This window comes from Hipposideros armiger, unplaced genomic scaffold, assembly GCF_001890085.2.
Source record: "Hipposideros armiger isolate ML-2016 unplaced genomic scaffold, ASM189008v1 scaffold_522, whole genome shotgun sequence".
In the NCBI taxonomy this organism is placed as follows: domain Eukaryota; kingdom Metazoa; phylum Chordata; class Mammalia; order Chiroptera; family Hipposideridae; genus Hipposideros; species Hipposideros armiger.
This window is the reverse complement of record NW_017731872.1, coordinates 532482-546499: the sequence shown is the minus strand read 5'-3', so window position 1 is coordinate 546499 and position 14018 is coordinate 532482. Positions and strand designations below refer to the sequence as shown.

The following is a 14018-nucleotide window of genomic DNA, read 5'->3' as shown; positions in this document are numbered from 1 at the left end:
CTGCAGCCCCTGTGGCAGTGGGTTGCCATGGGCTACCGTGTGTAGCCAGCAGCCAGCGTGAGCGGCCAGCAGCCAGCGTGAGCAGCCGTCCAGAAGCTGACGACTGATCTGCATCCCCCGGGAAGAGCGCAATGATGGTGCCAACTTGGGCCAGTGAAGCAATGTCCTCCACAACTAGACTGAAGATCAAAAGGACAGCAACTTGTCTGTTCCCCTTCCCCCAATTCCCCAGTGCTGTTCCCATCCCCCAACTCCCCAATAAAAATCTTAAAAAAAAAAAAAAAGGCTTATAGGCCCCCTTCTTCACTCTTGTCCCCACCCACGACAAGTGTTCAGATCACTAATGGAAAATCTGTGCTAAATACTATATTGAAATAAGTCTAGTTGGGCTGAAAGAACAGGCACCTTCATTTGATTTCTGAAATGTAAGTGCTAATGAGGATGACGACACTTAAGCTACAATGAGAAATGTTGCTTAAAAAACAACAAAACACTTTAAAAGGTACCTTTTGTCCATTGTCACAGTGTATATAGATCAAACCACTCCATGGGAACATTGCATGTTTTGTGGATAAGGAAGAATTAGGACTCACAAGAATTTGTAGCTTACTCCTTAAAAAAAGAATTGAATAATGAAAACCAAAAATATCCTATACTTTAATAGCAATAATCACAAGAGTTACGAATACTGTTCTATCAGTGACCAATTTCCTTATTGCTCAGAAAGAGGAGAGAACAGAGGTGAGCTCCCACATACATCTGATTTTGCATCAACCCCTAACTCAGTGGCTAACAAAAAGTTGAGTGACATGAACTCATGAGCCTAAGGGCAAAACTGAAAACAGATCATGCCATAGAAATATCATTTAAAAAGCAATTCAAAATACAAATTTCTAGAGCAAAAGACCAATACTACAAAAGCTCTGAGCCACTTGATAATAAAGAACGATACTGTCACATTACAAAGAAAATGTAATAGGTAGGGAGAAAACTGGAAGAAAAAGGAGGAGACAGAAAAGGAACAAAAAAAGATCGCTTCACCCAGTTGCTAAAATTTTCTGTGTTCATTGTTCTCTTCAAGAGCTATGGGATGTCAAAGAAGACTTTAAAATGTGGATGATGTAATCAGATTTATGACTTAAAAGAAATCACCAGTTACAACAGGTATTTCAGTACACATGTCAAAAATGATAGGGCAAGATTATTTTCTATTGCTAATAGCTAAATATGTGGGGCAATGGAAAAAGTTATTTGTGAACAACTTGTCCTATCATTTCCCTAAATTTTCAACCATTAATTAGTAAATATTTAGTTGACTGCTTGGTCCCAGGAATGTTTCTCTGGAGTGTCCCCAACCATACCACCTTACTTCAGTCTTAGTCAAGTAAACTCTCCTAAAATGCATATTCCTTCATTTTTCAAGAATAAATAAAACTTCAATGTTGTTCTTCTGCAAAGTTGCTATTCCTAAATATGAAGCAACTTTCAGATATGAATATTCTGTACCAACTCAGATAAAGTCCCCAAAGAGCTGCAGAGCAGTGGCTTTACCTCCTATCAATAATTAAGCTGCATACAGAAGGCAGCTGCTTATCAACATTAGGCCCTAAAAGACTTCCTTCTATCTTAGAATATCTTCGCGGAAAATGGCAAGCTATGTTATGGCTCAGACATATTAAGTGTGGAATCTTTGTCTACGAATGACCTGTAGACAAAACCAGCAGAATAAGCCAGACTCAAGGTAAGGAAAGGCAGAGTCGTCTGGGCTTTAGAGACCAACGGTCCTCATCACAGGCCCAACTGTATTTCTGGCTTTGTAACTTGGAAGGCAGAGTAATATATCAGATAACATTCTGATGTCTTCTACTCCAGTAACTCTCTCTCCCACCTCACGTCTTTCTTGACCCTTTTAGGCTATCTCCTACAACTGGCTGTTGACATGGTCTTTATTACACAAAGAAGCACAAGTCTTGAACTAACTGTATCACACGTGGAGCTCTGTACAGAGTTAGCACACAGCAAAATACTACTGAATAAATTAAAATGGCATATTATTTGTTCCTTAAAAAGTCACCGTGCTAGCATGTGAATAACACCCAGAGGAAAGGGAAGTCATACTTACTCTGGCTTGATAAATCCATGTTGTGGTGTTACTGTAAGGCAATGTGCTGGCCAATACAGCTCAAATTTCAGTAACCTAACAGAATTATTTAAAATCTGGAAACGTCCAGTTTTTGCCAGGTCACCTATAATATCAGATAAATGTTACTTACATTTATAAAGCATTAGCCAAAAAAAGACAAAATTAATAAACAGTAAAAATAAATTCTAAATAAGTACACTAGTAAACCAGCGCATTTTGCTTTCTCAACTACCCAATTGCACGAATTTCAAATCCCTGGTAAAGCAAGACCATCTGTTTACTATAGGTAATTACAAAGATACTGAACAAAATTCAATACTGGACAAAGGTACAGGGAAAAAGGAAATCTGAAAATTGTTACCACCTGATCTTATCTTGGGCGCATACATAGGTACCAGATTTGTTCCTACTCGGAACCAACTATATCAATGTTAAGGGTAAAAGAGTGCCAAATGAATTCTCTGGAGCAGAGGATATGGATCATGAGTGGCTCTGCCATACAGGAACTGAGGACCACGGCCTTGTGTCAGAACAATGCTCTGGTCAAATCTGATTTAGGTCTCTAGTAGATGAGAGGAGGATCTGTGAAAGCCACTGGTCACATTTGTATTAAGTCCATGGATACATCCTAGATAAGCCATGGGTACGGAGTAAGAACAGCCCTGGGTTTCAGAGTGCATTCCTGTTGTGTCATCGTTGACATACTCACAAGTAGAAGGGGCTACCAAAATCAAGTGTTCAGGTTGGACAGTCCATATTTCTTCAGAGGATGATTTATCTTGAGGTGAGTGAACAGCTTGTGAAAAAAGTGGAGAACTCTGAGGACCTTTAACTGGTAAAACATCCAAAGAAACATTGCCACCATGTTTCCAAGGACTATCAGATTCTCTACAGAAAGAAAAAAAAAATTAAAAATGATAAAAAGCTAGATTGTCATGTTTTTATATTAAATCTTCATAAATCTAAAAACATTTAGATAAAATTAAAACTAAAAGTGCATTACATACTGTGTATTTTTCAGTGAATAAAAATCCTTCACAGTGTGTATTATTAATGTTCAAAAAAGAAAGTCAGTATAGGTTAAATATTATTATGCTAATCTTTAATTACTCAACGATTTAATTTCAATCATGCCTTGACTTCTGCATGCCATCTGAGATCTCTTAAAAGGATTTACTAGAAAATTACCCAATATTAAGAATTAAAAGAAAAAAAACAATGGAACTCTTAACGTATCTATAATAGCACAATTATAACTGGTTTCATGATGCTAACACCAAAAATCTTCAAAACAAGAAAGTCTTCTAGGAAAAATACCATGGTAAAAAATGCAAATAAACTTTAAGAAATTTTTATTAAGTATGGAAACAGTGTTTTCTAATAAGCCTTAGATTACAAAAAAATTGTAATTCAAATAAATTTTATAATCATGAAAGCACATGACTTAATTGAAGTTCAGCTGTGCAGTACCCACATTCTCCTACCCTACAGTGAAACAACATCTTTATTTCAAGTCACCACTCAACAGACAGAGAAATCCCTCTCTTCAGCCTTACCGGCTGCCCTCTCACTCCTCATTTTCAAAACAGATCTCTACTACCCCAGAGAAATAATGGAGGCACCAGCCAAAAGTTAGAAATAATTTTTAAAAATAAAAATGTTGACTCTTGGCTTTTTAGCTTCCTAAGAACCAGTTCCTCACAGTAAGAGATTTTCAAGGTAATTTTTAACATATGTAACTACTATCTTTAATTCTTCCTTTGAGTATCTTAGAAGAAAATTAACATTAGAAGTATAGGGAAAAGAAAGCAATCCGCCATGAGCTACAGCACTGGGGTGATGGGGGTGGGGTGGGTGTGAGTCAGCAGTGAGCTCTCAGTTGGTAATACTGGGACTTGCAGAGGACTTTCAGACAATATGGGCCCAGGAAGATAGCCCATGTGATGAGAAGACTGGTTAAAAACAGGAGGACTGAGTAAAATGTAAACATATTGAGGATATTAGGGCCAGGCTTCTCAGTATAGGCAGAAAAAAGGTACAATTAGGGAAATGAAGAAAAAAATACACTGCATTGTCAGATTAGAACTGGAGGTATAAGTGTTAACTCCTGGTTTTAACATATTTATAGACACTTATGGATACATATGGATTTATATATAAATGCATTTATTTCCTAGCTCTGTCCACTGAGGGGGTCTAGAAGTAATGACATCTCAAAAGCAATAGCACACCTACTACCCATATCTTGGTTTCAATTCCATTCTCTACTAAAGGAACCAGGACTTCTAAGAGAAGTCCCAATAACTACTCTAGGGCTTGGACATGGAAAGTATAAGAAGAGCCTAGAATATCCTGTTGTGGCACTGAATAAGGAAGTGCTCAAAGAATTATGTGGGCACATCAAAGGGATCAAGGAGCCAGATTGAGAGACCAAATAATGATAGTAAATAATTAATACTGAACCCATGAGTCTGCCCTAACAAAGGTATTGAATAAGTACATAAAAAATGGAAAATAAATCTCTTCCTCATAGTGGAAAGACAATTGATAAATGTAGAAAGAAAGATGGAAGTAGAAAATCACCATTTGATATGATTCTGGCAACAATCATCACGGTGGGAGCTAAGAATGAGGAGGAACAAGATAATTCATCTCCACGTATCTCCCTATGAGATGTTAAGTAACTTTACAGTGGAGAAAACTGGCAAACACCATTTTAACTAAGTGATAAAATATTTCTATAATGAGACAAATCAGCATTGTTTAACACCTGAGATGATGCACTAAGAAAACAAACAGCATCATTTCTGTGGTGTTCTGAATCTACTGAAACTGAGGAATATTTTACAAAATAATATGTACTCTATAAAAACATCAAGGTTATTGTTAAGAAATGGGTTAGCCGCTGGCCTGCAGCCTATTTTCTCCTTTTTTTTTTTTAAACCATGGAATGCCTAGGGGGATAAAAAATGACTTGGTCAAATCCCCTAGTAAACTTGCTAATGACATCTCCTAGCAAACACAGTAGTGTCCTTATCTACAGAATGTTTTTAATAAGATATTCCTGGTTGGTCTAGAATTGTTGATAGTAAAGAAATCTGAAATTTATATTGGGTTGTTGGAAAAGTCATGATGCATTTTGCAACGAAAAAGAAAGAAAAAACACGTCATGACTTTTCCGACAACCCAATAAATTTATGCGGCATAGATGTTTGCAAAAATATCACATAAGCTATATAATTATCAAAGCATAGTGAGCTTTCATGATTGAAATGGCTCCCCTTTCTGTGTAAGTGATAGATCACATGCACAACTTGCATTAAATTTGAGCCAGAGTAGAAAATTAAGGTTGCGAAAAGGACCTAAGAAGCACCATCAGCAATTTGGATTTCTTCATGTTTCACCTAAAAATATTACTTAGCAAAGCTTAATTCTGGTGAATATCTTTGATTCTGTAGATCTGATTTGATAATCCAATCCTCTGTGTTATCTCAATCAGGAAAGATAAAAAAAGACTAAGGAACTGTTCTTTGAAAGAGATTAAAGAAACAGGCTACTTAAATGCAACCTGTGATCTTAGATTCAAGACCAAAAGAGGAAGGGGAAAAAGAAAGTTTCTTTGATTTAACTATAAGGACATTATTGGGGAACTGGGAAAATTTGAATAAAATCAGTGGACTAGATGGTAGTACTATCTGTATTAATATTAATGTCCTAATTTTGATGGGTTTACCATCGCTATGTACAACACCCATGTTTTTAGAAAAACTTAGTCATCGACTTACCCTTAACTGGCTCAGAAAAAAGTTACCGTATTTCCCCATGTATAAGATGCAGCCTTTTTCGAAAAATTTGGGGTCTAAAAACTGGGTGAGTCTTATATAGTGATTGTAGATTTTTTTTTACTTGCATTTCCCACTAAGGACGAGGCAATATACGAAGACAGTGATTCGTCAGCAGACACAGATGAGGACAAGCTAATGGTTGGGAGTTTTCACAGTGATGAGGAGTTGTATGAATTTTATGATGAATAAAACTTGAGTTCAATATTTTTATGTAATACACTTTTTCCCAAATTTCGGGCCTCAAAATTAAGGTGCGTCTTATACATGGGAGCACCTTATACATGGGGAAATACGGTATATATACATAAAGAATAATAGGTAAAATGTGGTACAATGTTAACTGGGGAATGTCAGTATAGGTAGCATATGGGAGTTCTCTGTAATATTTTTTAGCTTTTCTGTAGATTTGAAATTATTTAAACTTAAACCAAAAGTGAAATAAACATTTTGAGACAAAAAAATTAATACAGTACAGAAAAAGAATCAGCTAAACTATGAATCAAATAATCTTGAAATCTGGTGACAGATGCTTTGTTTGTTTTACCTTTTAGATTCTAAGTTAGCTTTGGAAGAAGAATGAAGAAATTCTCTGCTAGAAATGTACTCTCTGAATTCTCCAATTACTGAAAGTATAATCTTACGCATGTTTCCATAAAAGAGTTGAACATCAGTAGGTCGTTGGGGAAGATCATACACTGAAATAGAAAATAATGTTTAAAATACATGAATCCACATAATCACGCCATAAAATAACAGATAAATTTATGTTTATAGCCACAAAATACTACTCTCTTAGGTTGGGGGTAGGTGACATTTTGATTTTTAATACTATTGACTAGCATGAAATTATAGGCAGTTTAGTATCAATGATTAGCAGCTCAAGCTCTGGCTTTGGATTTGAACTACAACCTTACCAATCATTTGCTATGTAACCTTTGGCAACCTAACCTCTCTAAGCTTTAGTTTCCTCAAGTATAATATGGAGTAACAATCTATCTCATTGGGTTGTCGTGAGCATTAAAATAGAATGTTTTTAAAGATATATGTGGCACATTTATATAAAGCTTACTGTGGGCCAGGAACTGTTCTAATCCCTTTGTATATAGTAACCTAGTTGGTTTTCACAACTCTTTGAGGTAGGCATTATTATCTCCACACCAAAGATGAGGAATCTGAAGCACAAAGGAGGTTAAGAGTACACAATTTGTAAGTGGCAGTCTCACAGACATTTAACTGAAGCAAATCTAGAAACCAGGAAATATTAATTAAATATTATAGATTAATAAATTAGTGCTGGAGGTTAACATCTCTAGATTAGTCCACTTGAATTTGTATGCACAAGAAATTTTATGGAACATGTTTGTGTTCTATTTATGAATAGATATTAAGAATTATATTTTTTAAATGGAAATTTTAAAAGAACATGTAAGTATAAGTTGAAGTTTACAATAACTAAGACATATGACTCAAAAGTTTAAATCAACTGTGAAAATATTTGCCACTAATTACACATTTTGCAAAAGCGAGATTATAAATAACTGTAATAGTAATATGCTAAAACTAATGTTATTCAAAATAATCATGTAGAAATTTCAACCGCACCTTCTCACAGGTGATGTACTATATTAAATTAAAGTGGGATTGTTTCCTACCTTCATCTGGATGATAAATATACCACCTTGAAGAATCCAGTATCCTTTCAGGTAGAAACTGGAGCCCCAAAACCTCCTGAAATCCCAACTCAACCCCATCATCTCTGCAGGTTACTTATCTCTTGGTTGGGTTTATAAACATGATCCTTAATATAACACATTTGTTGAATTTTGTACATGCAGATTCCTCTCCCTCAAACATCCTTCCCCACTCTGGTCCCCATCTTCTCCACCTTGTCAACTCCTCCTCGTTTTTCAAGATTCCTCATTCTAAGGAGGGTACCCTTCTGTGCTCTCCCAGATTCCTAAACATAGATCTATCATAGCACGTTTCATACTGTACCTTAATCGTCTGTCTTCTCCTGAGCCTGTAAGCCCATGAAGGGCAAGCACTGCATGTTTTACCTCTCTAGAGTGGCACCCTGTACTTTCAACACATGCCCATTCAATTAATGAATGAAATGTTGCTGAATGAATCATGAAACTGTGCCAAGCTCTGAATTGCTACAAATTCAAGATACCTACTTTCAATCACAGTCTTCACTGCTGTTGCAATATGTTACTAAGTGCTTGTGTTCCAACTACATAGCATAGTTTAGTTTAACTCTTTTATTGGGATCTTTCTTGTGAGGAAGCGATAAGGAAGGTGAAGCTCAAAGGAGCGGAAGTGGTAGAGATGGGCCTAGAATTGAGTTTCAACTCCAAATCCAAGGTTCTTTCCATATTCTGCTACTTTAACACACTACTGACAAGATCCATGTCAAATCTTCATTATTTTTAACCAACACCCACCACTACCTTCCCTTTGAGCAAATGATCTAGACTCTTAATTACTGAAAAGATCACACAGTCTACATCATCTCTGCATAGGCATAAGTATCCTTTTCGTTTATCATTTCGTATTTTAGAAACAATACATACTTCATCATTTAAAAACTAGAAAACAAAATAGAGGAGAAAAACACTATCACCTGAAATTCTACTACCAAACATAACCACTATTAATGTTTTGGTGTGTATACTCCTGCAATTTTACCTATGTAGATATATATGAACACATTAAATTATTTTTATACCAAAATGAAATATTATGCAAATTTTAAAATAAAGTTTTTCTTAATAAATGAAGAGCTTTCCATGTCATTACTATAGAATCACATCATTGTTTTAATAGCTTCAAAATATTACAATGAATAATTAAACAATCCCCTACTCTTGGGCATTTACATTACTTCTAACTTCTTGCTATTATACACAATACTGTGGTGAAAATCTGTACGTTTTTACACAGTATATATGTCTGAATACCTATCTTTTGTATTAGTAACAAACACCATCAAATACTTAAATTGTTTAGCTCAAATAGGGCTAAACATCTATGTCAGAGTTACTCGCCACTGTTTATTTAGGAATTTTTTTGCTACATCCTCCATAACCATACAGTAGGCACAAAAGCACAGAAATCTCAAAATCAGTGTAAGTTTGCAATCATTAAATCTTAAATAGTAATTAATTTGAATTTAATAATAACCATTCTCCTCCTCCTGCTTAAAAGTCTACCCACAGGGCCGAGAGGCTCAGTTGGTTAAGAGCGTGAGCTCTGAGCAACAGGGTCATGGGTTTGATTCCCACATGGGCCAGTGAGCTGCACCGGAGCTGAGCTGCCGATGGATGCAGACTGGACTTGGAGCTAAGCTAGCTGCGCCCTCCACAGCTAAGATTGAAGGACAACAACTTGGGTGTTCCCCTTCCCTAATTCCCCAACACTGTTCCCCTTCCCCAATTCCACAATAAAATCTTAAAAAAAAAAAGTCTACCCACAGAATAGGTGCAATAATTTATTAATAGTATCTAACATTTACAAGCAAAGTGCTCTCATTTTATCTTCACAATACTTCTGTTTGGATTAGAAGTTAGATATTATTATTATTATTATTATTATTATTATTATTATTTCTCATTTAATAGATAAGAAAACTAAATTTCAGTATAATTTGTCCAAAGTCATATAGAACTGTGGCTCAAACTCAGCCTGATGCCATATCCAAACTAATACTCTTCCTCCTTATATCACATTACTGAACTTACAAATGACCCAAAAGATTTAAGACATGTTGAAATTCTTACCTTCAGTTACTAGTAGCTCATTTTGAAATGCTTCTGCAAAATCAATATTCTGCAGCACACTATGCTCTGGAAGTATCTGTTCTAGAATCCCCGGTTTATGTAACAGAGCTCTGCCAGGAGAGATTTTTATTCAAAAGTGGTTTTACATATAAAATGACCTTAGATTTTTATTAGCAAATCCCACCAACAGCATGATACACAAGGTCCGACAATTAAGTTCGCGAACCTGTTGCAACGATGTTGCTAACGTTTTTTGATATCAGAGCGATTATTCATTATGAATTTGTACCAGCTGGCCAAACTGTTAACCAAGTTTACTACTTGGAAGTGCTGAAAAGGCTGCGTGGAAAAAGTTAGATGACCTGAACTTTTTGCCAACAATTCATGGCTCTTGCGTCATGACAATGCACCAGCTCACATGGCACTGTCTGTGAGGGAGTTTTTAGCCAGTAAACAAATAACTGTATTAGAACACCCGCCCTACTCACCTGATCTGGCCCCCAATGACTTCTTTCTTTACCCGAAGATAGAGGAAATATTGAAAGGAAGACATTTTGATGACATTCAGGAAATCAAGGGTAATACGACAAGAGCTCTGATGGCCATTCCAGAAAAAGAGTTCCAGAATTGCTTTGAAGTGTGGGCTAGATGCTGGTGTTGGTGCATAACTTCCCAAGGGGAGTACTTTGAAGGTTACCGTAACGATATTCAGCAATGAGGTATATAGCACTTTTTCTAGGATGAGTTCGCAAACTTAATTGTCCGACCTTCATATTAGTACATAGATCTCATGTTTTAAATCCTAATATAAGTAACTTTAAAAAAGAAAACCTGTTTTGGAAGTTGTTTTAAAAGTTATACATGGTAGTACAACCATCGATTTCGGTTAAATATTAATATCAAAACAAGAACTCCTTAATATAAGAGTAGAAAGAAGAATAAAATTAGATTTTTTTTCAGGTCTTACATTCTCATTATTTGTGATAATTTGGTCACAGTTAGAAATTTCTCTCAGAATAAAAAGAATATGCCAAGAAAATGATACATATAAAACATCAAAGGGAGGCATTCAAAAGTACCATATAACTATGTTTATCTGGTCTCTTCTAGAGAACCTTTAAGGTGTAAAAACTGAAATGTAAATTTCACTGTAATACTCAGATGTTCACCAACAAGAGAAATCTCATTACTCTAAATCTGTGGCATAGAGGGGTTCTAAAACAATATCCCAACTTCTATATCCCAGTAGAAAGAAAGGGGAAAACAAAAATAAAAACCAAACCTGGTAATCCAATTTCTCCCAATGTCAGTTTTTATTTCTAAAATACTGTACTTACTTGAGAAAGAAAACCATTTTCAAAGTTGAGCTCTTCACACTGGGTCTGTTCTAACATCATGTAGCAACTTATTACTAAGCTCTCTCTTTTTAAACATTCCACTAATCCTCAACAGATTAAAAGCAAAACAAAATTTCCTACATTATATATCAGAATAAAACAGCAGAGCACAAAGGGTTGGAAGAAGACTGGTATATGCATATACCACTCTCCTACTGGGAGTTAATGATTTCCTACTAACTGATGAAATGTTGTGAACTTCACACTATTTTATATTCAGGTCTTCTAGGATAGGAAACAAAATTTTGAAATATAAATACCCTGAATTTAACATGCAAGAGTGTTACTTATGTTTAAATAATACCTAAACATCTAAATTTGACACTTCAGCATATTAAACTATATTTAAACTAGATGAACCAAATTTTCTAGTATACATGTTTTAAGTAGCTAGCTAAGCTAAACATCCTACACATTTCTAAAATATAACTTGATCCTTTCAAGTAATTCACAATATTCCCAGAAATACTCCAAATAAGCCAGGTGTGTTATGACAATATACTTTCAGTTCTTAAATCTTTTCTGAAATCAATCTACCGCCACACAAAGATGATCCTATTATGAAGTCTGAGGCTCCTACTTGAGTAAAGGAGAAGAGGCACAATACAATGTCCAGAAAAGAAGGCACACTGAAAATACAGAGGAGTTTCCTACAGGCATTTTTCTTCCTTACATTATGGTAGCTTATCAGCTACAAAAATTTTACCAAGCTTTTCATCTACCAGTTCACTAATATAAGTAGTGAAACATGTTCTATCAATTCCAAGTCCTAAACCTTTTTTTTTTTTAATTGTAGATTTTTATTGGGGAAGGGGAACAGTATTGGGGAATTGAGGAAGGAGAACAGCCAAGTTGTTGTCCTTCAATCTTAGTTGTGAAGGGCAGAGCTACTTCAGCTCCAAGTCCAGTTGCCATCCGCCCACCCGACAGCAACTTAGCTCAAGGTGTCGTGTTTAATCTTAGTTGCGGGGTGGGCATAGCCCACCATCCCATGCAGAAGTCCAACCGGCAACCTTGTTAGGAGCACATGCTCTCACCAGCTGAGACATCCTGCCAGCAGCAGCTCAGCTCCAGCACAGCTCACTGGCCCATGTGGGAATCAAACCGGTGACCCTGTTGCTCAGAGCTCGCGCTCTTAACCAACTGAGCCACTCGGCCAGCTCCCCGTAAACCATCCTTTAAGGATTCATTATTTCTGCTGAATACCATCTGAGTTCCCAATACCATCTGACATAAGTAACCTACCTTCGGTACTGCTGCCTTGAAATTTCATCTCCACCAAAGAAGTATATAGTTGACAGTTCTGTTGCAGTCTTATAATTGTTCTCTCTTTCTGATGGATTATATACTATAGTAACAACCTGATGCCAAGCAAAATAATCAAAATTACATATTAAATATTTTTAATAAGTTACTTTATTCTGAATAAACTGTTATATGAGCCTAACAGTCAATATAGACATGAATGCATATGTATTGCATTTCCAAGATAAGTATTTCTATTCCTATATACATTTCAAATATTATTTTAGTTTTTAGCCATAAAATGCAGTTATTAACTTAACTTAAAAATTAGTTTATATTTTTAGTGCAGAGATTTTTGTACTTACTTCTTGTGTTTTTTCCTTAAGCACAAATTTATCTGGAAAAATCCTTAATACTTTAGGATCCAGGAAAACTTTTTTCTGAGAATCCTTAAAACCTACTGCTTTAACAAAAGCTGCCCGAGAGCCAGTGTTTCGAATAGAAAAAACAACTTTACTTTCTTTGCCAGGTATTAAGTCATTCATTGTTACCATGTAACTGTCAGATAATTTTTTAACATCTTCCAAAATAAGATTACTTGTTCCTCCATATCCAGACAAAGGTATCTGAAAGCACACATACACACACAAAAAATTATATATCTCCAAAATTACTTTTATGTTAGCAGAAAGCAGAAGATTAAATAAATTATGGTCAGTGAAGACAATGCATACAGATTTAATACAATTAAAATTATTATTCTTTGTGTACTTTGACTAGAAGTTATCCAACTTCCAGTCCAGTATTAAAGTCTCTGTCTTAAGAGAAAAACAAAGAGCTGCAAAATTATTTTCCTTCCAATATGCTAAGAAGTTATTTCATTGTCATAAAAGCCAATCTTAGATAATAAAGGAATAAAAAGATTAGTGTAATATAGTAATATAGATATGCTTACCTAAGAAGTGTTTAGGGTGAAATGTACATGTTGTAATTTACTTTGAAGTGCATAAAAAGTAAATGAATTGATGGCTAGATATGTAATAAAAGAACTACATCAAAACATTAATTGTAGCATCTAAGTGGTATGGTATGTGAGTTCACCATATAATGTTTTCAACTTTACAGTAATTCTGAATTTTTGAAATGAAATGTTTTGGGTGAAAAGTCTTGTCACATAATCCTGTTAGCTTTTGGTCTAGCAGAATGAGAGAGAAACGTGCCAAGGGACCAAATAGAAGCCAAGGATTCAAACACCTCTCAGAGGACAAACACTGGTAGCAGGGGTATAGACTAGAGGCAGGCTGTGGGTGCTGACTAGTGCCATCGCTAAGCCAGGCTGCTTCCACAGGGCTCAGCACCAAGTAACAAGGATTCACAGAATAGGCTCTATAAATAAGAATGTAGGAAAATAGGTATCCTGTTAGAAAACAAACTTTTCATACCCTATAAAATGTACACCTTTAAAAATGATCTTTCATTCCTAATTATTAAAATAGGTTACAAAGAATTCCTTGTTGGACCGGCCGAGTGGCGCGATGGTTAAGAACTCGCTTGGGATGCCAGAGGGCCCCGGTTCGGATCCCACATATGAGGGCCAGTGACACTGCCC

The 14018-nt window shown here is 35.7% G+C and overlaps 1 protein-coding gene across 1 annotated transcript in view; it reads right to left on the bottom strand.

Moving 5' to 3' along the window:
• The window catches only part of CEP192 (centrosomal protein 192), a 131517-nt gene that overhangs the window by 22096 nt on the left and 95403 nt on the right, over nucleotides 1–14018 (bottom strand). The window contains exons 32-38 of the mRNA XM_019668227.1: nucleotides 12775–13035; nucleotides 12410–12525; nucleotides 9768–9877; nucleotides 6533–6683; nucleotides 2853–3031; nucleotides 2123–2246; nucleotides 507–612 (exon numbers count right to left, since the gene is read on the bottom strand). Coding sequence (XP_019523772.1) covers nucleotides 507–612; nucleotides 2123–2246; nucleotides 2853–3031; nucleotides 6533–6683; nucleotides 9768–9877; nucleotides 12410–12525; nucleotides 12775–13035 — 1047 coding nt within the window. The remainder of the gene's footprint in view (nucleotides 1–506; nucleotides 613–2122; nucleotides 2247–2852; nucleotides 3032–6532; nucleotides 6684–9767; nucleotides 9878–12409; nucleotides 12526–12774; nucleotides 13036–14018) is intronic.